The 22,526-nt window shown below is 40.2% G+C and overlaps 1 protein-coding gene across 1 annotated transcript; it reads left to right on the top strand.

Annotated features, from left to right (window-relative positions):
* The first annotated feature begins 229 nt into the window (after positions 1-229).
* On the top strand, positions 230-12,057 carry LOC116053402. Its single transcript, XM_031304512.2, has 6 exons — positions 230-434; positions 5,861-6,205; positions 9,062-9,269; positions 9,525-9,589; positions 10,283-10,387; positions 10,852-12,057. The coding sequence occupies exons 1-6, from the start codon at positions 359-361 to the stop codon at positions 11,445-11,447; spliced, it is 1,395 nt and encodes a 464-aa protein (XP_031160372.1). The 5' UTR covers positions 230-358; the 3' UTR covers positions 11,448-12,057.
* Positions 12,058-22,526: the final 10,469 nt, after the last annotated feature.

The following is a 22,526-nucleotide window of genomic DNA, read 5'->3' as shown; positions in this document are numbered from 1 at the left end:
GTGCGCGCACACACACACACACACACACACACACACACACACACACACACTCATACTAGGATGTGCAGTGAGCTAGGCCTACATGATCCCTGAGAATGTGAATAGCATTATAATCGAATCGATTACACACTTAGGCTACGTCATGGATGTATGACACACACACACACACACACACACACACACACACACACACACACACACACACACACACCCATTCTTCTGTTAATCACGTGATACTAAAATCGAAAGCAAACTCTCGTTCTCCTTGAATGACTTGGAGGTCAGAGCTGCTGTGACCAGTTCCAGACACTGATTGATTTTCAAACCGCCTGGATTCAGAAGGAAGGATTATTTTTGGATGTTTTTTTGTGTTTTTGCTATGATGGGTGTTCGTGTGTTCCTGGTCGTCGCCGTCCTGCTGTCTTGTTGCGCAGGTAACGTTACGCATGACAAGTTTAATGTTTGTATCTTGATTGCTTAACGTTGCATCGCTATACGGTTCAGAGTGTAGTTATAAAAGCTGTTAAAGTCACTTGTATCTAAAACGATCTTCGCAAAAAGCGGTGGAGGAAAAGCGGAAGTTGACTAAACTTGTGTGTTGTGTGTGTTTTTGATAACACTCTTTATAAAATGATGTCCCCTTTTATATCACACAGCTACAGTGGAGGAAAAGTAGCCTACTCAAATCTTTGGTATAAATAGCCTAACAGTCCTGCATCTAACATCTTTACTTATGTAAAAGTTCAAAAGTATCAGCATCCAAATGTAGAGTAAAAGTTGGCTAGTCTAATCATTATGCAGAGTAATTATATCCCTGAATTAGAGAGTGGCTATAATGTGTAGGCTACATCACGTTAATGTTGTAGCTGGTGAAGGTGGAGCTCATTTTAATGAGTTTATACTTACAACTTACTGCTGGATAGTTATGTTCACACCCTAGGAATCAAGTCAATACAGTTTGATGTAAATCTATAATAATAATTCAACATGTATTGGTTGTTTATATTTTGTATCATTAAACAGAATCTGCAAAGTAACTAAAGTTTTCAAATAAATGAAAGGTAGTGGAGTAGAAGTATAAAGTTGCAGAAAATGGAAATATTGGAGTATTCCCTTAGAATGTTACCTATGTACAGTACTTGAGTATATGTAGCCTAGGCTACTTTACTTTCCAGCACTGCACAGCAATTACAGCAACTACAGTATTTACCTGTAAGGATCAACCTGATCTCACACAATTCCGTGAAATGAACACGGCCCCTTAACTCAAAATCTGTGGCAGTTTTGCAAAAAAATCTGTGATGGGCCCACGGAAGAATTCCGTGAAATAAACACGAGAAAATATATATACACAAACATAGGGAAAACGTTGTGGGTGGGCTTACATTTCCATGACACGCGACAACAATAGGACGGTTGGGTTTAGAAAAACAATAACGGGATGCGGGACAACCATGGGACGGTTGAGTTTATTAAATGTGACACGCGGAAATGTCACACGCGGGACATGAACCCCTGTCTCCTGGGTGAAAGTCCTGTGTTTGACCCATCCACCCCTCCAACCAACGTCCCTACGCGGGTTTTCGGGCTTTCATACTACTCTCTACCGTAGTCGTTCTTAATGCTACATCATCTTCTCATTAACTTTACATTGGCATTGTTTTCCGTGGTGGCCACACAGAATTTTCACACATTCTGTGCCACCACCACGTAATGACCTGTTAACAGTTTGTTATCCTTTCACAGAATTCTGTGAGACCAGGCTGGTAAGGATGCATGGCTAAACTATAGATAAGATGTATGTTTTTTTTTTAGTTTTTTTTTTTTAAATGAAGTCAATATATACTCAAAATTAGATTGTGATTTTGATAATGGCTCCTAACGATCACAAAAAACATGTAATCGAGAAAAACTTATATGGCATATTACGTTTTGCAAGTGAAAACTCTTATTTTTTCTTATTTTGTTCTGAATGTGTACATGCATTTTAGCCCCTCCCAAAGGCTAAACTCACTCAGCCAACATTTAAATATATTGTATTTTTTATATTCACAAAAAGGAAGAAGCATTATGGCCAAGACCAACTATAGCGACTAGTAGGTGACTACGCCCTGAGGAAGGCTCGAGCCGACACGTGCTGGTGTATTTTTTTTTAACGTCTTGCCCTATTTATTAAAGGCCTTTTGTATCACTTTTTGTAACCAACCTTGAGTGCCTGGACATAATTCTTCTTCCTTTTTGTGAATTGTATTCCCTTCCATGAGCACTGGTGGTTAAAAGGATACCAGAAGCGCTCCTGCCACTTCTTTCTACTTTTTAAATTATTTAATTTAAGGTGTTAACTGTTTCACTGTTTTTTTTAGTTCAGTAAATGCAACATCTTCCCCAAAGACTGAGTAATTGTGATAAATAATCATGATTTCAATATTGACCAAAGTAACCGTGATTATGATTCTTCCCATAATCCCACAGCCTTAATATATTTGTTCTTCCTACTACTTCAGGCTGTACATCCGTGGTACTTTGAACTGAACGCTAACACCAGCGTGATGTTAGGATTACCTTCTCAGTTAAGGGTTTTTTAAGTTGAGGCTGATGGAAATGTCATAGGTCTTGCAGGAATTTGGTCAGACACTTAAAGTTTTGGAGGAATAAATATTTAGACCAGATGAAGTTCGCTGGATGAAAGGTCCAGCAAAGTGCTGCCGCGAGGGACTAAACACTGAGAGATGCATAAACACACTGTGACACGCTCGAGATTGTATTGCAATGATTTATTCCTCCACACGTAAAATACAACTAGCACTGCAGTTACCAAATGTAAAGTTACTTTGTGAGTCGAAATAAGTGCGTTAGTTCGCTCCCAGGCTCACCCCCTCTCTGTCAAAGCCCCCAAAAAACAGGGGAACGGTGAAGCAAACAAATATGTTATCACTTCCGCTCAAACCGCGATGAAAACGCCCACCACCTACAATATAAGTGCACAATATAATAACATAAATGAGACCATAAACAACATACAATATGTGGCTCCTACATGTGGGAAACATGAACGCCTGAGCCAAAGTTCATTGCCATCCAAACAAGCATTGTTGAGAAATTTCCCTCAAAACTACAAACGTCAACTTCCTTGTGACGCTAGAGAAAAATTCAGAGGATCACCGAAGTCTGTGAAGTAGAGAAAAACAAACATCTTCCATACAGGTTGCACAATCCTGGAGTTGTTATGATTACGCCAACTGACTGGCATTTAAGTAATTTTCAAAGATCTAAATGCCAAAGAGGAATTAAGACGTAACATATCGTGTCTTGTGGTTTTGACATGACTCAACATGACACTGCTCACAGCCACACTGTTGTGAACTGTAAAACTGTCTTTAGACGTTACACGTATCTAACACGGATAGATACAAACGTTATTGTCATTATACTTCTTAGCAAGGCAACAAAATTGTAAAAATGAAAATGAAAAATCAACACTATAAAAGAGTCAAAATAAACAATAGCAGCAAAAAGAACTTACACTTTTTACATGTTCCATTGTACATTTTCTTACTTTTGTTTTACATTGTCTTTTTACATTTGCACTGTGTTTATTGTTATGCACCAAATTATCACCAAGTCAAATTCCTTGTGTATGCAAACATACTGTACTAGGCAATGAAGCACATCCGTGTGTGTGTGTGTGTGTGTGTGTGTGTGTGTGTGTGTGTGTGTGTGTGTGTGTGTGTGTGTGTGTGTGTGTGTGTGTGTGTGTGTGTATGCGCTGAGGTAACCTGGAAGGGCTCTGTGTGTGTGTGTGTGTGTGTGTGTGCACACACAGTGGCCCTCATTTATGGAACGTGCGTACGACCAAAAACAGGCGTAGGACGGGCGTACGCCGATTCCTACGCAAAGCAAGGCATTTATCAATTTGAACGTGAGCGTCGGCTGCCATAAAATCTCACGTCTGGTCTGAACTCGTGTACGCAAGTTTTCGAGTCAGTGTGGACTTGCGGTGCAGCATATAATCACTTTAACAGGAGAAGAAGTCATCAGTTGATCACTTATCAGCAATGGCAGATCTGGCTCTTTTAGAAGACCTCTATGCGCCAGTACAACAGTGCACACGTATGTGCACGGGCCACGGTGGAGCGCCCCATCGGATTGATTAAGGGCAGATGGCTCTGTCTTGCATCTGTGGGGGGGGGGGGGGGGGCCCTACTATACATGCCAGAAAAAGTCTGCAACATTGTTTTAGCCTGTGGGGTTCTGGACTACATCACGCAGGAAAACAGGGTGCCATAAATGTAGTGATGGAGCCAGATGACCCAATTCCCAGAGAGCAGTGTCCAGCATACGAATGAGACAGGATATTATTCCTCGCTTTTAAAAGGTATAGTGTTATGTTTGGTAATGATACTGAATACAGGAAACATGACGTTGCACAACATTTTTATTTATTCTTCAGGTTTTCGTTTCTCTTTTAAAGTGTCGTTAATGGTCACAAATGAACGATGAAAAAAACACGAGTAAAATAAAAGACAAAGACTGCATAAACTCCGCTACTGTGTGTTTATTTAAATATAGGTACACCATGTAGGCCTAAGAGATTGCAATATAAGCCTGTATATTACTATTAGGACTGTAGCATACGTCAAGGATGTATAAATTAAATAAACTTCAGATGGAGTCTGATTTACCACGGCAACACTGTTGACCGCATCAGTGATCTCTTTCCATTCCCCATTCTTTCTACAGCATTTAATACCAGTTTTCAGGCTGACAAAACTACAAACGTAAGTGCAAGTGAACCTGAGATATCAGGGTTTCAATCTCCACCTCTGAAAAGTGCCCCTTCTTAGCCGGATTACGTCTCGCCATGTCGTAAATTGTAGGGGCGAGGCCTCAAAACCCAGAATATATTGGGTCGTGATATTAAATTACGATCGTTTCCAGCCGCTGCATTTATCAATGTACGACCATTGTTACGCTATGATTGATGTGATACGAACGTTTCATGAATCACACGTGAATCCTGTCGTAAGATGATTTCTGCGCTGGTTTCTACGTTAGGTTGATAAATGAGGGCCTATGTGTCTGTGGGAGTGTGTGTCTATGGGTATGTGCGTGTTAGGCGGATGAAAGGGGGCGAACGGCATATGGAATATTCCTATTTATTTATGTCAATATTTATTTTTGTGTCTGTTTTTATGACTGTTTTGTGTATCTGCACCTTGACCACCTGAATTTCCCTATTTTCGGATAATAAAGTTTACCTTGACCTTGATAAACCGTTTCTGACTTGAAAACAAAAAGGGGCATGAAAGTGTTAGAAAGGAATGAAAACAAGTATTGCATATGGACATATCGCCCATTAGAGAGTTCAGTCAGTGGGGGGAATAGTATATGTATAGAATATTATATTTCAACAATTGATGATGAGAGTCAGGGATGAGAATTACCCCTCAGCCTCAGTCAAAGCCCATTTGCTCGATTATGGAAAAAAAGTCATAATCACAATTATTTTGATCAATGTTGAAAATCACGATTGACGACACTTTTTCTTGCCTAAACTTAACCGCAATCTCCTCCGAAGTGACCGGCTGCTCGCGGTGCTCTTGCAAGGGTTCAGTTGGCGTCTCCACAGAGGCTGGCTTTTGCTTGTTTCTTGAGTTGATTTTGTTTCTTTTAAGAAAAAATAACTAATTTTTGGCTGTTTAGGCTCGTCACTTTCTCCGCTCCTCTGCGACGTTTTCTACTGCTAGTTACTACGAAGAAGCTTGCTACAGTTATGCTACGTTATCAAGACCATGGAATGTTAATGTACGTTACTCAGCAACAGGTGAGTAACATGTTCATGTTTTTTTTTCATTGCTAGGAAAAGACTTGACGGATAGTGTATCGAAGATCTGGACCTCTGCTGGCCAATCGGTCATTCTGCCCTGCAACATCAGTGTCAGTGTCCACGACGACGTCCCTTCAGTAGAATGGTCCAAGGAAGGTCTGAAACCCAACATCGCCTTCCTGTATCGGGACGGCTGTGAGACCTTCTCAGAGAAGAATCCGGTCTTCAATTACAGGACAAACCTCATCATGGATGAACTGAAAAACGGAAACCTCTCGCTGAGGATTTCCACCGTGCAGCGGTCTGATGCGGGGAAATACACATGCAAGACGTTCCGGGGACGGCCCCAGGAGATCGCTACAGTAGAGCTCTCCGTGGGTAAGCTAGGGGTGACCCCCAAATAGTCGATGCTTGGCCAATCTCACAGTCAAATCTTTGCAGAGATGTTATGAAATGAGGATCATGCCATGATTTGGGCTATATGGGGGCGCTCAGTGACTGATTTTACATACTGTATAACTAGCTGTTTTCTCCCAATAAGTTAAAGCTTTAGTGCGTAACTTTTTTATATTAATGAACGTTACATTCAAGCCATTGCCAAGTGAGTTTAAACAAATCTAATTAAGACTATCAGCTCCACAAAACTCTTTTTGTATTTCTCAGTATGGCTATGTTCAGAAACTGGTGTCGTCTGGCGACTTTCGCAAGTTGTGTGCCACCGCCTCGATACGATACAGGAGCACAGCCGCGACAAGACTTGACAAATCTAATTTGACTTTGTAAATTCTTAGTCTGGGACATAGGCGAAGGGCCAATGCACTCTTGGGCCGATTTGGGCCACTGGGAAAAAGAAAAAACTGCTGCAACACTGGCGTTTCACACTAGTTTGAAAAAATATATATACAAGACTGTACGGCTCCCGCTTGGAGCCTCCCGTCTGGTGCCACGGGGCTTTCTACTTTTCAAAATAAAAGCTTGCGTCTGGTCCACAATGTCTTCGTACTTTGGTGTTTTGGGTGTTAAAGAATGTAATAATATGTTTTAAATGTGCAAGCATTTCTATTCTGTTCTAAGAATGTGCCATGGTAGTTCATTTGAAGGTTTTATGAATTGCTTCAGTGTGTGTATTATTTCATTAGGAAAGCCTATAAGTGCGCCTCATGCTGCTGGTGCCATAATCTCACGTGAGCCTGGTTTTTATTAATTATAAAGCACATAAGTCCCCATCTGAAATTGGGCCGGTAAGGGACGGAATTGCCAGGGCCAAATTTTTGTCCCAGTCCACCCTTGGTCTGGGACACCCCTAGGGTGAGCTATGCCATTGCATTATAGTCTCCTAGCATTAGCTTATTTCCGTTATGGAGGAAGGGTTTGCCTTGGAGTGCTGCACAGGCCTCATTGCTACAGATCATGGTCAGGTGTGATACATACATTTGAATGGTTTATCATTAAATGTGTAGATTTCTGCCGCCAGGGGTCTTTATATCAAAACAACAACAAAAGACACAGTTTGTTGACTTAGTAAAGCTATCGTGGGATCATGGCAGTTGTTTTCTTCAACCACCATTGGCGTCAGCAGTCAGCTTCTCGCAGTTAGGAGTCCTTCAGTGTTTATTGTTTAGGAGTTTTTATTGGGAACCAAATTATCCGCAGAGGTCTCCTCTCTAAAACAAATAGACCCTCTGATTTAAACCGGTAAAAACACTGAATACAGCAGTTTTACGCTAAAACTCTGTGTTTCTCTGACGCCGTCCTGCTGGGGGCTGCGAGTCGAGCTGCCGCTAACGTTTGCTCAGCTGGTTTCTCTGATAACTTCAGATCCAGATGTCTCATGACTAAAATCCTTCATAATGTTGAAATATAGAGTTAAAAAAACGACCAAGATCTAAAGACTATATCGTAAAATGTGGCTAAAGATGGGATAAAAAGTCAATTTATGACACATGCACAAATAACGCCTTCAATAGGTGACCAAATGTAACGGACCGTTACCTTACATACAGTCATGTGAACAAATTAGGACACCCATGCTAAAGTTGACTAAAAAGAGGAATAAAAAAATCATCTTTAGGAAATTGATCTTAATGCCTTAATTAAAAAAATGAGGAAAAATCCAATCTTTAAGGACACCAATTTTCTTTGTGAATGAATAATGTATCGTAAATATATAAATGTTCTTCCTTAAAATACAGGGGGCATAAGTAAGTACACCCCTATGTTAAATTCCCATAGAGGCAGGCAGATGTTTATTTTGAAAGGCCAGTTATTTCATGGATCCAGGATACTATGCATCCTGATAAAGTTCCCTTGGCCTTTGGAATTAAAATAGCCCCACATCATCACATACCCTTCACCATACCTAGAGATTGGCATGGTTTTATTTCAGTTAGCCTAATAGCTGGTCTGATTTGCATTGAGAGATGAGCTTATGGAAAGTACCCCATGCCAATCTCTAGGTATGGTGAAGGGTATGTGATGATGTGGGGCTACTTTAATTCCAAAGGCCAAGGGAACTTTATCAGGATGCATAGTATCCTGGATCTATGAAATAACTGGCTTTTAAAAATAAAAATCTGCCTGCCTCTATGGGATTTTAACATAGGGGTGTACTTACTTATGCCCCCTGTATTTTAAGGAAAAACATTTATATATTTACGATACATTATTCATTCACAAAGAAAATTGGTGTCCTTAAAGATTGGATTTTTCCTCATTTATTTAATTAAGGCATTAAGATCAATTTCCAAAAGATGATTTTTTATTCCTCTTTTTAGTCAACTTTAGCATGGGTGTCCTAATTTTTTCACATGACTGTAAGTGATAATGTAACTCAAAATATATAACACGGTTTAGTCCGCTTTAGACATTTTAATGCAGAAAAGTGACATATCGTTAAAGACATAGGTAGAGATTATGGGAAATAATCGCTTTCTTGCTGACAGTTAGATGAAGAATATCAATACCACTCTGATCTCTGATAATTTACTGTATCTGTTCAATACAAAGCTACAGCGTATCATAAAGACAGCAGCCTTTTTCCGTGCAAATGTAGCCAAATCTTCCAACCAGCACCCTTTATAGCTCTTTAATTAACACGTCATATCTTGTATGTTTAAGGTGTACAAAAAAAAATTATTCTTTTGTCCCAGTCCACCCCTGTTGTCTAGATTGATAATTAATATGATTTTGACAGAAATGTTGAAAGTACACCTTGTATAATTCTTCTTTTTGTAGGGGAAGCCTCTGAGCCAAAACTCTCCAGAGTTTCAGTTGCGGGTGATGGAGTGACTCTGCAGTGTGAAGCCAACTGCTGGTTCCCGAAGCCTGAGATAATGTTTCTTGATGTTCAGGGAAACGTCATCCGTGCCGAAGACACAAAGACTCATCTTGATTCCAGATGTTTCACCGCCACAAGGAGAGCGACTGTGCAGACTGCCAACAGGTCCTATATCAGTTTTATACTCACTTATGTTCTCTAAGAGATGTATAAATGTGGTTCCATCTTTAACTCTAGGTTGTCCTTTACCTCCCTCACATAACCCAATGAGACTGAAATATATTTCTGTATAATTTGAGCATTGTTACAGTCTGCTCATCGCTCCACACAGATCGGATGGTTTCATCTGCTGCCATTTTTCCCGCACAGACCTCGACATATATCAACTAACAACAAACTAAACATGTCTTTGCATCTCAGGGTCACCTGCAGAGTTCACCAGCCTGAGATAAACGAGACGAGGGTCACAGAGATTAACATACCAGGTACGCTGGAGCTTTAACAATCCACCTGTATGGCATGATTGCTTTTCCTAATACTATCATTTTTTCTTTAATTTTGGCTCTGTGATTTACAGAAGGAAATGTCTTGTCCTAATCTGAGATGATAGGAGGATAATAGGATGATGGGATGATAAGATAATGAGGATGGCTGTATATAAGCCTCCAAAAGGGTGGTTCCTTCAATGAAGGAGAGTATCATGTCATTAAACTGCATCCACGTTTCCTTCACTTGCTTCCTTTCCTCGCGTCTTAGTCCGTCCCACCGAGGAAGCTTGGGAGAGACGCGAAGAGAGAGGAAATAAAGAAATGTTTTTAGAGGAATGAGATGTTCTTTCCTCTGCAGCGGCACATGAAGTCGTCGAGTTAGCAGCTGCTTTCAGCTGCACGGCTTCCGGAAAGGCTGCTCTCTGTATCCTTGCTTATAGCACCTCAGAGATCCCTCCTCCATCCTCGCTCATAGCACCTCAGAGATCCCTCCTCCATCCTCGCTCATAGCTCCTCAGAGATCCATCCTCCATTCTCGCTCCACGGGGCAGGATAAGAGCTGCCTTCATGAAGGAGCGAGGAGATATCAAATAAGAGACCTGAGATTCAGCCTATGATTTTATCTTCAACTCCTATGTGTGGTCAGGTGACCTCTGTTTGGGGAATTTTAACACTTTATTTTCATTTCAGATGAATGCATCAGATCCTGCACTCACAACACCATCATCGCTGTTGCAGTTACCATGATCCTATGTGGATTAACTGCCCTCATTTGCAAGAAATGTGGCCACTCTGGTAAGTCGGTAACACTTTTTGTTTGTTGAGAGGAGATAAGACATGTTTTTGTCTGCAGCTGCTAAATCCCAAAATTCACCGCCAGCTTCTTCAGCCAAGTACTTCCAAGACACAGCTATGTGTACAGTATGTGTGATTATAACTTCTTGTGTATGTATATTTGTACCACTCGGGGGCGCCAAAGCTGTTTTGCTTAGCTTCTGGTGATTAACCAACGGCAAGTGATTGACAATAAAAGCCTTTACAGCAAGTAAAAGTAGTGACGTAGAGCTTTTAATGTGCACCAAACACAGTAAGAATTAAGTTTATTTCAAACAGATGGACAGTATTTTTAAACAGGATATCAGGAAACATTCTTTTATTTCTCGTGTTTCTATTCTGTTTGATAATTTATAGTAACAGTAGTAACAAAACGGAAATGTCAGTGATAAAGTGATACATGTTTCTTTGTGTTTTCCACACAGTAGGGGGACATGAAATGCATAAAAGTCCAACACACAGCAATGTAGAAGGTCGCAACCCGGGTGACCATGCTGACCGCGTTGGAAATGCCTCTACTGAGCATGTGATGTCGAACCTTCATGACAACGAAGAGATCCGCCGACTGACTGAAGAACTGAATCACCTCAGATCTAAACAGTGTGTTGCAGTCGACAGCAGTCCTTCCAAATCTTCAACAGACATCTCCAAACCCACTAACCCTGACCCAGACCAGTCTCCCCAGAGCAACCATCCAAAAGCAGCGACCTCAACCAACGGCAACCGTCCAAAACCTGGCAAAAAAGATTTCAAACACGCCGTCTCCATACATATTCCAGCATCCGTCCCCGAGACCCAAAGAAGCAGTCCCAACCACGGCAGTCCCACTCCTCTGACAGATAGCGTTGCTTCTTCAGCTTTTCCTTCAGATGCAACGCATGTTGGCCGTTCGATGAGCATGTCGGAGTCTCGTCCCCGTCCAAACATCGCCAAGACCCAACGCAGATACTCCACCTCAGGCCTGTCTAACCGCTTCAGTCCTCTGGAAAACTTATCTGAAGATGTGGAGCCGTTGCTGTAAATGAAAACAGAGCAGATTGAGATCTGATGTTCTCTTCTTTTAGCAAAATCACAAACTAAAACCTGAGGTCAGTGCTGAAAGAAGAAATACCACAGTGTTAAAATATTCCGTTACAAGTAAAGGTCCATTCATTCTTTTACTTAAAAAGCCCCTATTGTCTTTTTTCTTAAATGAACATAAAATTGACAGTAGTACATTATTATATAGTTTTCCCGACCTTTGCTTATGTCAGCAATTAATTGCAGTAAAACAAATTAACAATTGCGATTAGACATATTATATAATAATTGTTACAGGCCTAGTCTCTGATTGAGAATGCCAGCCCAGTCTTTCATCTGTGCTGCCCATTGGTGCTGCCTGAGCAAGCACAGCGCCCAGTGGCTTGTTTGAATTTGGGGTTGACCAATCTCAACAGAGTGGGCCAGCTGACCAATCAGAGCAGACTGGGCTTTTCAGGAAGGCGGGCCAAGAGCTGTTTCAGGTGAAGGCACTACAGCAATGTAGCCTTGAAATCCAGACCCAAATCCGAAAGATTGAGGGTCTGGCATTGAGTAATGAAAATGGCCCCACTCGAGGGGCGGCACCAAGCATGCGTTTGAAAATCTCACTGCACGCAATTGGATAACACTATAACCAATCACAACAATACACGGGGTGACGAATCCAGAGCCCCATACGCTTAGCTAGCAGCGGAGCTAACTGGTAGATTAAACTGTCGTCATCTGTTTAGCTCTCCTCTGGCCCGCCTATATCAGATACAGTACACCGATGTGATTGGTGCAGCTCGACTACAAGGGCATAGTTAATGAGCATCATTACTGAATGCCAGAGTGACTCACTGAGCAAATTCAAATTGTGCTCTCGCGAAAACTCTGGATTTCCAGGGTGGCAGCAATGGGCAGTATGAGAAACATAATACGTTTTTTGAACATCAAAGCATGTAAACCTACTCTAGTAGACCCCAAGAGTACACATATGACCCTGAAAAAGGAGTAGAATAGGGGCTCTTTAAAGGAACAGTGAGTAGGATTTTCCTAAAAAACAATGTATAGACTATAAAAAGAATCCCTCTGAACCATCACTCATGACCCACTTGAAGTGTGTGGTGGTGCTTATTTTGTTTGGGAGGTTTGGGACGCTTCTGGGCAACAACCTCTAAAAACCTGGCGACCAGGTTCCAGACTGTAACCACACACATCCAAGAGCAAGCTATGAAAATGGCGGTGCAGAAAACAAAACAAATGGCTTCTGGTGGGGCCAACTTTTAATGTTGTGTTTACAAACCGCAATAGATAAATACTCCTTCTGCTTTTAAAGGGAGAGTAAGTGGTGTTAATCCAATACACTTTTTGTCAAATTCAGTGAATATCTCCTCACAGTCACCTACCTCTCTGGAAACAAACAGTAAGGAGTGCACGAGCCACACAACGTTATACCAGCCAATCAGCAACAGGCAGCGACAGTTGATGGTAGGGGCGGGGGTGGGGGGGGGGGGCAGCATGTGAATGTGCCAGCCAGTAGTTATCTGTCCATGAATGGGGGGATTGTAGCATATTTGTTTGGCTGTTGAGTTAAAATATCAACAATCTTTGCGCAGAATCACTTACTGCACCTTAAGTAAAAGTTGGCTGCAAAATTTAAGGGTGCTGTGGTTAGCACTCTCACCTCACAGGGTTCCAACCCGCTGGCCGACTTGGACCCTGTGAGAAATAAATATTTTTTAGATTATAGATTGTAGCTCATTACATTTGTCTGAGGGATTTCAGCTGAGGGACCAAACTGCCATAGCATTAAAAAAAAATGGTTAGAAGGCAGCGTCGGGGTCTTTTAAAACAACAAAGGGATGTGTGAAGCACATTAACATGACTTGTCTGACTTGTCCACAACTGTCTGAGGTGAACGACTCACAGCTGTGAGTTGGCTCAGGGTTTGGGTGCATGTTTTCGTAAAAAAAAAAGGAGGCATTAGAGATTTTTACAAAATGCTCGGTACCTATAAGCCGTTGTCACTCGTTAAACTGTCAGGAGCTGCTCTTTCTGCAGATTTTAGATACAACACATCCTGTGAACGAAAGAAGACTTGCCACGTGAGTGTATAGAGGTGTGTAGAAATTTAGGAAAAAAAAGTCTCTACACACATCAAATTGATTCAGGTTTCTGTGTTTTTGCTGTTTCTTTATTCATTTAAGAGAAAACGTATTTGCCTTAATATACATCATTGGTAAGTGTGTGTTTTACGTACAAAAACTTTATTTCAAAAATCCTGTGTACATTTTACACATACAGTATGTTACAGTACCTTTTGATGGCTGGGGTTGTTTACACAGGTTCATTTTTATTCTGCAGTAGGAGTAAGTATTACTAATGTGTTTAAATGAATTTATATTATGTCAATGGTAAAGGAAATGTACTATTTTTGCATGTTTTTAAAGCTTTTTTTATAACATCCACAAAATAAAGAACTATGCTATGCTTAATTTGCCAGGGTGTATGTAAAGATGTATGTATAAGAGAAACAGCAAATTGTTTTGTGTTTAACTAAAGGATAAAAATAGAGAAAGGGGGTAGGACCTGAAAAGTTTATTATGAACTTCTTCCTACTCCTTTTTGAACATGGGAATTTCTACTTTGAATTACTTACAATCATTTTGGAAGATTATGCTGAGAAGTACATGACCTTATTAAGCTGTCATGTTAATTTTAATTATATATACGTATGCATGTCTGTATATATATATTTTTTATTTTTTATTTTATTTTTTTTTTACATGTTCAAAATAAACTACTACTACTAATTTTGTTATCACTGTTCATTCAGACTGCTGTTTGCTTATGACTCTGCTTGATGCTGATCTGTGACTCACCGTGGGCGAGAATGAGCTGCAAAGTCACGGTGGCATTCTACATGTTGACATATGGATACAAAGGTTCGTCAGCAAAATGTAAGACATGTTCTGTATGGATACTTGGGGTGCTGTACAGCACAATACCCTCCCCCCCCACCTAATAGATTGCCTTTCTGTTTATGCAGCACGTTTCGCTTGTCCTTAAAGCAATTCTCTGAATTCATGCTGGATCTGACCTCTAAGCATATACTTTCATTTTGCATAAATGTCACATTTCATCTGTCCTGTGACTTCCACTTTTTTCACTTGATTCTGAGAAGGATTATTAATCTTAACTGTGAAATGCAATGGTGTAGTTTCTGTTGGAGATGGAGTGGATTTGTGTCTCCCTCACTTTTATCATTTTGGCTGGTTTTCTTCCCAGAGTCTCTCTAAACATTGTTCTCTTACTAAAATCCACGTGTCTGAAGAGAGGAGTATAAAATGTTGAGACACTCATCTAGAGACCTTGAAGGTCCAGTGTGTGGGAATTTCTCCTATCTAGCATTGAGATCATATATCGCCATCAACTCTCTCGTGCCACGCAGTTCAAAGTACGTATTACAGCTACGGTAGCCTTCACACTTCAAAAAGCCGGTCTCTTGCTCTTTTCAATCTCCTTTTTCTTTTTCTGGGCAAAGAAGAAGACTCCTGTTCCTGAAATTTGGATTTTGAATACGTGTGGTCCTCCATGTTTTCTTCTTCAAACTTGCCGAGGCCGGGAAGCTACGATACCCATTAGCAGCATTAGCAGCATTAGCAGCACCTGTGAGTTTATCATGTGACAGCGAAAACGCGAAAGGCGGAGCAGTATGTCCTGTAGGTCCCTTACCGGCTAACGTATTTCAAGATGGCGCATGAATATGGAGCGTCTACCCCAGTTCATGCGAATGCAAATGTAACATTTCAAGCCAAAAGGAATACTTGGAATTGATGGTGGTGGTAAATATTCATGAAAAAGGACAAGTTTGTGAACGGGCAACACAGATTTTTATAATGAACAACTAAGCATGTTACATACTGGACCTTTAAAGTAATGTAGCCTTTAAAACCAAGAGAAGACACCACTTCTGTCACATACAGTATATAGGTATTCAAAATTTTAGACAAGATCTAACCTCTTATATTGATATAATATCGATATATTCCCCAGCCCGACACTCATCTAAATTCCCTTCAGTTATTGCTGTTCACTTAACAGGATCTTTTAGTTTATTCTGAATTCTACAAAGAGCCAATGGAGGGCACGAGTAGAGGGAATTACAATAATCCAGACAGGAGAAAATAAAGTGTGAATTAATAGTTAAAGATCTGAAGAAGACGAGATACTTCAGATTTTTGTTTCTTAACTGGAGAAAACTGGACTGGGAGTTTAGTAACATGATGGACAAAGTTCATAACAATGCCTTTGTTTTCACGTGACCTTAAAAACTGGTCACCTCTATAAAAGAGGAGCATGAATTCCTGGAAAGCCGCTTTTCAGAAATTCATGAGATAGACATATTTAGCTCTCACTGAAGAAAACGATGACCTTTTTAAAGGATCAAATCAGCATTTTCAGTTTCAGTTTTAGTAAGAGACTGTAAACGTACAATTATTGCATCCAGTTCTCAGCAGCAACTTGGTGAGTACAATGTTACATAATTATTACAGACAGAAAAAATGGCCTAAACTACAACAATAAGATTCAAGCTTTGACAAAACCAAATGAACCTATTAATGATCATGATGTAGTCATGAAAAACATTCTTTGTATAGAATAGATGTGCTGAAACATGCAAAAACAGTATAGTAAAGTTTCTTTAATTAAGCCACAATGAGCACATGTTCTGATATGAAACTCTCCAACTTTCTCAAACAGTAGATTCTTCAACTTTGTCCATATTGTTCTCAAACTATATTTCTTTAAAACTCACCTTTAAAGCTAATTATACTTTTTTTCATTTCATGTCCAGCACTGCCTGGCTGTTTATCATGCCATTATCCATTATCTTAAATATTTTAGTCTTTATGTTTTGTCATTTTATTGTTGATGTGTGTGTGTGTTTTTAGTTTTCTATGTTAAGTGTCTTTGAGCATCTTAAAAAGTGCTCATTAAAGGCTGCAGTCACAATACATGTGTGAATGTGAAGCTCAGTGGTTAAAAAAGGTAAATTGGGAGTAAACCTATTACTGATGGTAAGGACACGCCCCCTTTGATGCTCTGCAGAATATAAATATCAGACTTCTTCCTTACTGATATTTGAGAAAGACAGTCTCCCGTGAACGCAAAGACACCCGTTTGGCTGATATTCGGGAAGACGGTAAGATTGATTTTTGATTTTTTCACTCTGTTTGTGCTTCATTTTGTTATTGTTTATATCTGTAATTTTAGTGAATACAAATTTGCAGAAAATACAAAACAGTACAGCTGCCATGTTTATGTTTTTACACTTATAATGAGCTTCTTCTGCTGATTTAAGTCTCTCTAAACACAAATAAAATGCAGTTAACAACTGTACCAGGGTCATTATACGAAAACGTGCCATTTCCCACTTTTAATGTTTGATTTTCAAAGTACTGTTTTGAAAATCTTTAAGCCCCTTTTTGGATGAAGTAGATCCTTACCTCTCAGGAAAATGTGCCGTGCCATCTCAGGCTATCTTATTTTTTTTTATTTTTTCATATAACCAACGTAAATGTGTGTGTTTGGTCAACCCTGTTACCGACATATTAATTACTTGTTGAAAAGGTTTTAAATACATATATAGAACAAAACTGATATACTGTGAAAGATAATCCGCCCTCGTTACATTAAGAGTGTATTGAGAATATTGAAAGTTTTATTTTTTTTTAGTGGATGAATACGTTTATTTCCAAATGACACTCTCCCAGCATCATCTGTTTTAAGAAAAATGTATGGAAACAAAAATAAAACACCTCAATTCAACTTTGAGTGGATTATTAGCCTCTCTTACTAAACATTTACAATTAGTTGATTACATTTTTATTTTTTAAATGATATTAGAATATTATACAAGTAACAGGGTTGACACATCAGTAACAGGGTTGACAACAGTTACCGTATTGGTTATACTGCTTGTTTGAGTTACAGTTATGGGTGTAATGGACAGTGTTGAGCAAGTTACTTCCAAAATGTAATACATTATAGATTACTAGTTACTGTCATTTGAGAGAGTTATATTACAATATTACTGTCTCTGAATTGTAATGCGTTACACTACTTTTGCATTACTTTTGAGTTACTTTCACCAAAATAACAGGTGAAGTTTGATTTGGCAGCTAGCTTGTGAATTTCACCACCGGATCAATAAAGTCTCCTCTTTATCCACTTTAATACATCATAGATTATTTATATTTCGTATAATTAATATAAATATGCAAAGTAACTAAAGCTATAAAAAATAGATAAGTAAAACGTATAATAGGCAAGTAGGAGAAAATGAAAATACTCAATTAAAAGTACGGCATTGTTGTAAAATGTTTGTTTATAGCACTTGAATAAGAAATTCATGTTGTTTAGTTTAAAACACTATAAAGGAAATGTTCAATTATAGTGTGACTAAAACTCACTATTTACATTATTTACAGTACTTGATTTACAGCTGATTTGTGAAAAGGTAGCCTACACAACCTTATTTAACCATAGACAGTATATAAGAGTGGACCAACAGACCCCGTGTCTCTGGACGGAGACCAGTGAAGGATATTAGAAGTCACTTTTCCGGTGATGGCTGAGCGTTACTGAGCAGCCTCCATCTGAGCTTGAAGACGTAGATGTGACGTGAGCAACGTGTCTGAAAGTTGGAAGTCTTCTGGTAGCTGTGCCAAGAGAAATCTCAATCATTCCCAATCTTGCAGAGACGGAGAGCGTAGGTATATGTAAGGAGATAACATGGGCACAGGCTAATTATTGATCACTAAGATGCTAGTTAACATTAGTAATTAAACTTAAACAGCTAATGTGAGTCCAAACTGCCTGTGAGCTTCTCCTGTACTCTACGGTAATTCCTCTACTGTGTGACAGTAAGTCTCGTGGTTATGACACAATCGTTTTTACAAAAACGTCTGCTACGGAGCCATAACGTGAGGTACAAGGTAATGGAGCCTTTTATACATTGTCGTGTTTCTTTAGAAATAAACAATGGACAAATAAAGTCTTTAAACTCTTCAGATGTAAAGTTATTCTCTGTCAAAGTGGCGTCAAAATGAATGGCAGTCAATGGGATGCTAACGGGAGGTGATGGCTTATTAGCATCAAAATGGCGCCATAGGAGGTTCGGGTTGTGAGGAGACGCTTACCCCCTTGTATTTAACAGTAATTTAGTTTTACTGCGAACCGTCACAGGAAGTGCTTTTATTTTGAAGTAGGCTACACGGAAGTTGTCTGTTGTGTAGCCTACTCTTGCTAGCTTACTGAGATGCAACCAAGGGGGTAAGCTTCGCCTCAGAGCTCGAATCTCCTATGGCGCCATTTTGATGCTACAAAGCGATCACCTGACGTTAGCATTCCATTGACTGCCATTCATTTTGACGTCACTTTGACCGCGAATAACTTTACATCTGAAGCGTTTAAAGACTTTATTTGTCCATTGTTTATTTCTAAAGAAACACGACAATGTATAAAAGGCTCCATTACCTTGTACCTCACGTTATGGCTCCGTAGCAGACGTTTTTGTAAAAATAGGCTAACGATTGTGTCATAACCACGCGACTTACTGTCGCATAGTAGAGGAATTACCGTATAGTACAGCAGGCAGTTTCGACTTACATTATCTGTTTAAGTGTAATTACTGTTAACTAGCATTTTAGTGATCAATAATTAGCCTGTGTCCACGTTATCTCCTTACATATACCTACGCTCTCCTTCTCTGCAAGATTGGGAATGATTGAGATTTCTCTTGGCACAGCTACCAGAAGACTTACAACTTTCCGACACGTTGCTCACGTCACATTTACTTCGTTTCTCTCAGTTGGAGGCTGCGCAGTAACGCTCAGCGCTCACCAGAAAAGTGCTTCTAAAGGCCTTCACTGGTCTCCGTCCAGAGCAACGGGATCTGTTGGTCCATTCTTATATACAGTCTATGGATGCAACATGTCCGTCAGGCTCAAGTTGTTCACTTTCTTGTTTGTAAAACTGCAACATATTGAACAGTAAATGGTCACAGTAAAACACAAGCGTTTTTGGTCGTCATTCGAAGCCACTCCACTACAGGCATAGTTACTTTCCACCGCTGATAAAATGCAATATTTACGTGTAGCAAGCCTCAACATTAATTCCCGACATGTTTATATCTGTCAGCCGCTGAAGTACTGTCACCTGTTGGGACCATGGATGTATTAAGAGAACTGGATACAGTGTTCGGCGGGAAGCCCCGTACGTTCCAATGAGAGTGCTCAAAAGTGCATAAAGCAAACATGGAGCTCGGCTCTTCCGCATTGTTGGCCCATAACGCTGGTTGGCTCACGATGGGCATGCGCACTAGCAACAATTTGTTTGCGTTGTCGTAGCAACCGGTAGCAACATGCGCGTTCATGAGCTTCTCTGTTGTGTCTCTTACAAGTGGCGAACTCATGAACTCGCCGTTTTCATTGTCTAAAATATTCACTAACGTTAAACACTGTTTTCGTTGTTCCCTATCGTTTACATGCTTAGCTAAATAAACGATAGATGTATTTAGCTAGACAACCAAGGAGATTCAATAATTATGTTGTGCTACTAGCTAGCTACCTACTAACTAGCGCTAGCTAGCTGTTAGCCTGCAGTTTTGTGAACAAAGCTCATCCATGGCTTCAGCTCTCATCCACGTTACAAGCTTTACAGCATACAACCCTCGGATGTATCATAAGAGAGAACCAAGGCGATGTAATCACTATGTCTGTAGTAACGTTATGTAGGCATATAGCTAGCTATGTATAGATCTTAATACAGCCATGCCAGCTACCCCTGATGTTAGCAACTAGCTAGCTAGCCGATAGCCCGCCAGTTTGGGAAACGCTAATGACGTTACATCCACATAGCTAACAGGCTTTATAGCAGCTACATACATACATCCCTGGGATGTATCATGACTTCATAAGATAATACCATGGACGTATTCATAGAACACATGGTGAATTACAACAATTAGCTATATCCATTATTACAGCTAGTTACATGAGCTAGGGAGAACAGTCATGTGAGCAGCGGGCGCAGTCCCGCGGCTCTGCTCGCGTCCACTATGCGCGTGCATCATGCCAAATTTAATAATTCTGGATTCGCTTCTAGTGAATGTTAAAAATGTTAAAAACGTAACGTTTTAAACAAGACCCTTTCAGTGTTCGGGCTGGTAAGTTGATATACCCAGAAACAAATTATCCGCTGAAATATAGATGTTTCTTTCGCAATGCAAAGTCTATGTGAAAAGTCTTTCTGGGCCATGGGGTGCAGTACCACCGTTATCCGCTAAGCCCATGGTGGCTTTTAGACTCGGCGCTCTTCCTGGGGGCTTGGTTGGGAAATACATGCTGTCCGTACCGTCTCTGGTTCTGGCTCTGACCACGGGAACAGAAACAGGACAGCTCACTTCAACGCAGCGTAATAACTCCTGAAAATAATATCCATCTCGCAAATGTATTTGTCTCTGCAGTCATCTCAACCATCGAATACAGCGACAGGAAAATAATACAGCTTTTTTTTTTTTTTTCCTGTGAAGAAATGTGTCGCGGTGTTGGTGAATTCTTAAAAAAACAATGCACCTCTAAATGTTGCGTTAAAATGCGTTGTAACTCGCGTTACTGAGATTGTAACAAGTATAATATTACCGAAATTTAATTAGTAATGCGTTATATTACTGCGTTACAGCAAAAAGGAATACATTACTGTAATTGCGTTACTTTTGTAACGCGCTACTCCCAACACTGGTAATGGAGTTTTAAAGCACCCATATTATGCTCATTTTCAGGTTCATAATTGTATTTTAAGGTTGTACCAGAATAGGTTTACATGGTTTAATTTTCAAAAAACACCATCTTTTTGTTGTACTGCACCGCTCTCTCTCACTGCTGCAGATCCTCTTTTCAGATGGTCTCTGTTTTAGCTACAGAGTGAGACCTCTTTTCTTCTTCTTCTTCTTCTAATCAATGTGTGGAAGGGCCGACACATCATCTTGGCCACACCCTGGATCTCATCATCTCATATGGGCTTTCAGTTTCACTTAGTGAAATAACAGAAACTGGTTTTTCAGATCACTTCCCCATCAGGTTTGAGATCAGTGTTCCACCACCTGCTAGTAGGTCTAGCCTATATCCTCAACTTCTAGGCGCCGCTGCATTACCTCCTCTTCAGCTGGAGAGTTTGCTTCTGCGTTTGTGGGCTCACAGTTTTATGCAAAGAATGGTCTGGTATCTCCCTCTTCCCCAGATAACATTCTCTCTGTGTTCCACTCCACATGTACTGACATTTTGGACTCTATTGCCCCTGTTCGGACTAAAACTATTAAACCTAAGGCGGACCCCTGGCTAAATGACACCACAAGGGCCCTTAGGCAACACTGCAGAAAAACTGAACGAAGATGGAAGAAGGACAATTTGCATGTATCTCTGGGTTTATTAAGGGACAGTCTAGCAGCATACCATATAGAAGGCTGTGAAGGTGGCAAAGATGCAGCATCTCTCATCTCTCATAGCTAGCAGTTGCCATCAACCTAGAGTGTTATTCAATGTGATAAACTCTGTTGTGAATCCATGCACCTCTGCTCCGACAGATGTTTCAAACAGTACTTGTGAGAATTTTCTCTGTTATTTTATTGACAAAGTTGCTTCTGTCAGGCAAAACGCCAGTGCTAATGTCAATGTGTTTGTACCTGCTGCTCCTATGCACTCTGCTGTGTTTAGGGAATTTAAGCCAGTTTCTCTGACATTGCTAACTGAGGTAGTGCAACATGAAACCGACCAACTGTCCTTTAGACATTGTTCCTGCCAGGATAGTGAAGGAGGTTTTTAATAGCACCATTGGGTCAAGTCTTCTTACTTTTTTTAATTCCTGTCTTAGCTTAGGTTCTGTCCCAGCTGCTTTTAAACATGCTGTGGTCAGACCCTTACTTAAGAAGCCTCAGCTTGACCCCACAGTATTGTCCAATTTTAGACCAGTTTCACATCTGCCTTTTCTGTCAAAGGTTTTGGAAAAAGTTGTTTTTATACAGCTGCAAGCCTTT

This window comes from Sander lucioperca, chromosome 17 (genome assembly GCF_008315115.2).
Source record: "Sander lucioperca isolate FBNREF2018 chromosome 17, SLUC_FBN_1.2, whole genome shotgun sequence".
Lineage (NCBI taxonomy): Eukaryota > Metazoa > Chordata > Actinopteri > Perciformes > Percidae > Sander > Sander lucioperca.
This window is presented reverse-complemented; position numbering and strand designations above follow the sequence as displayed.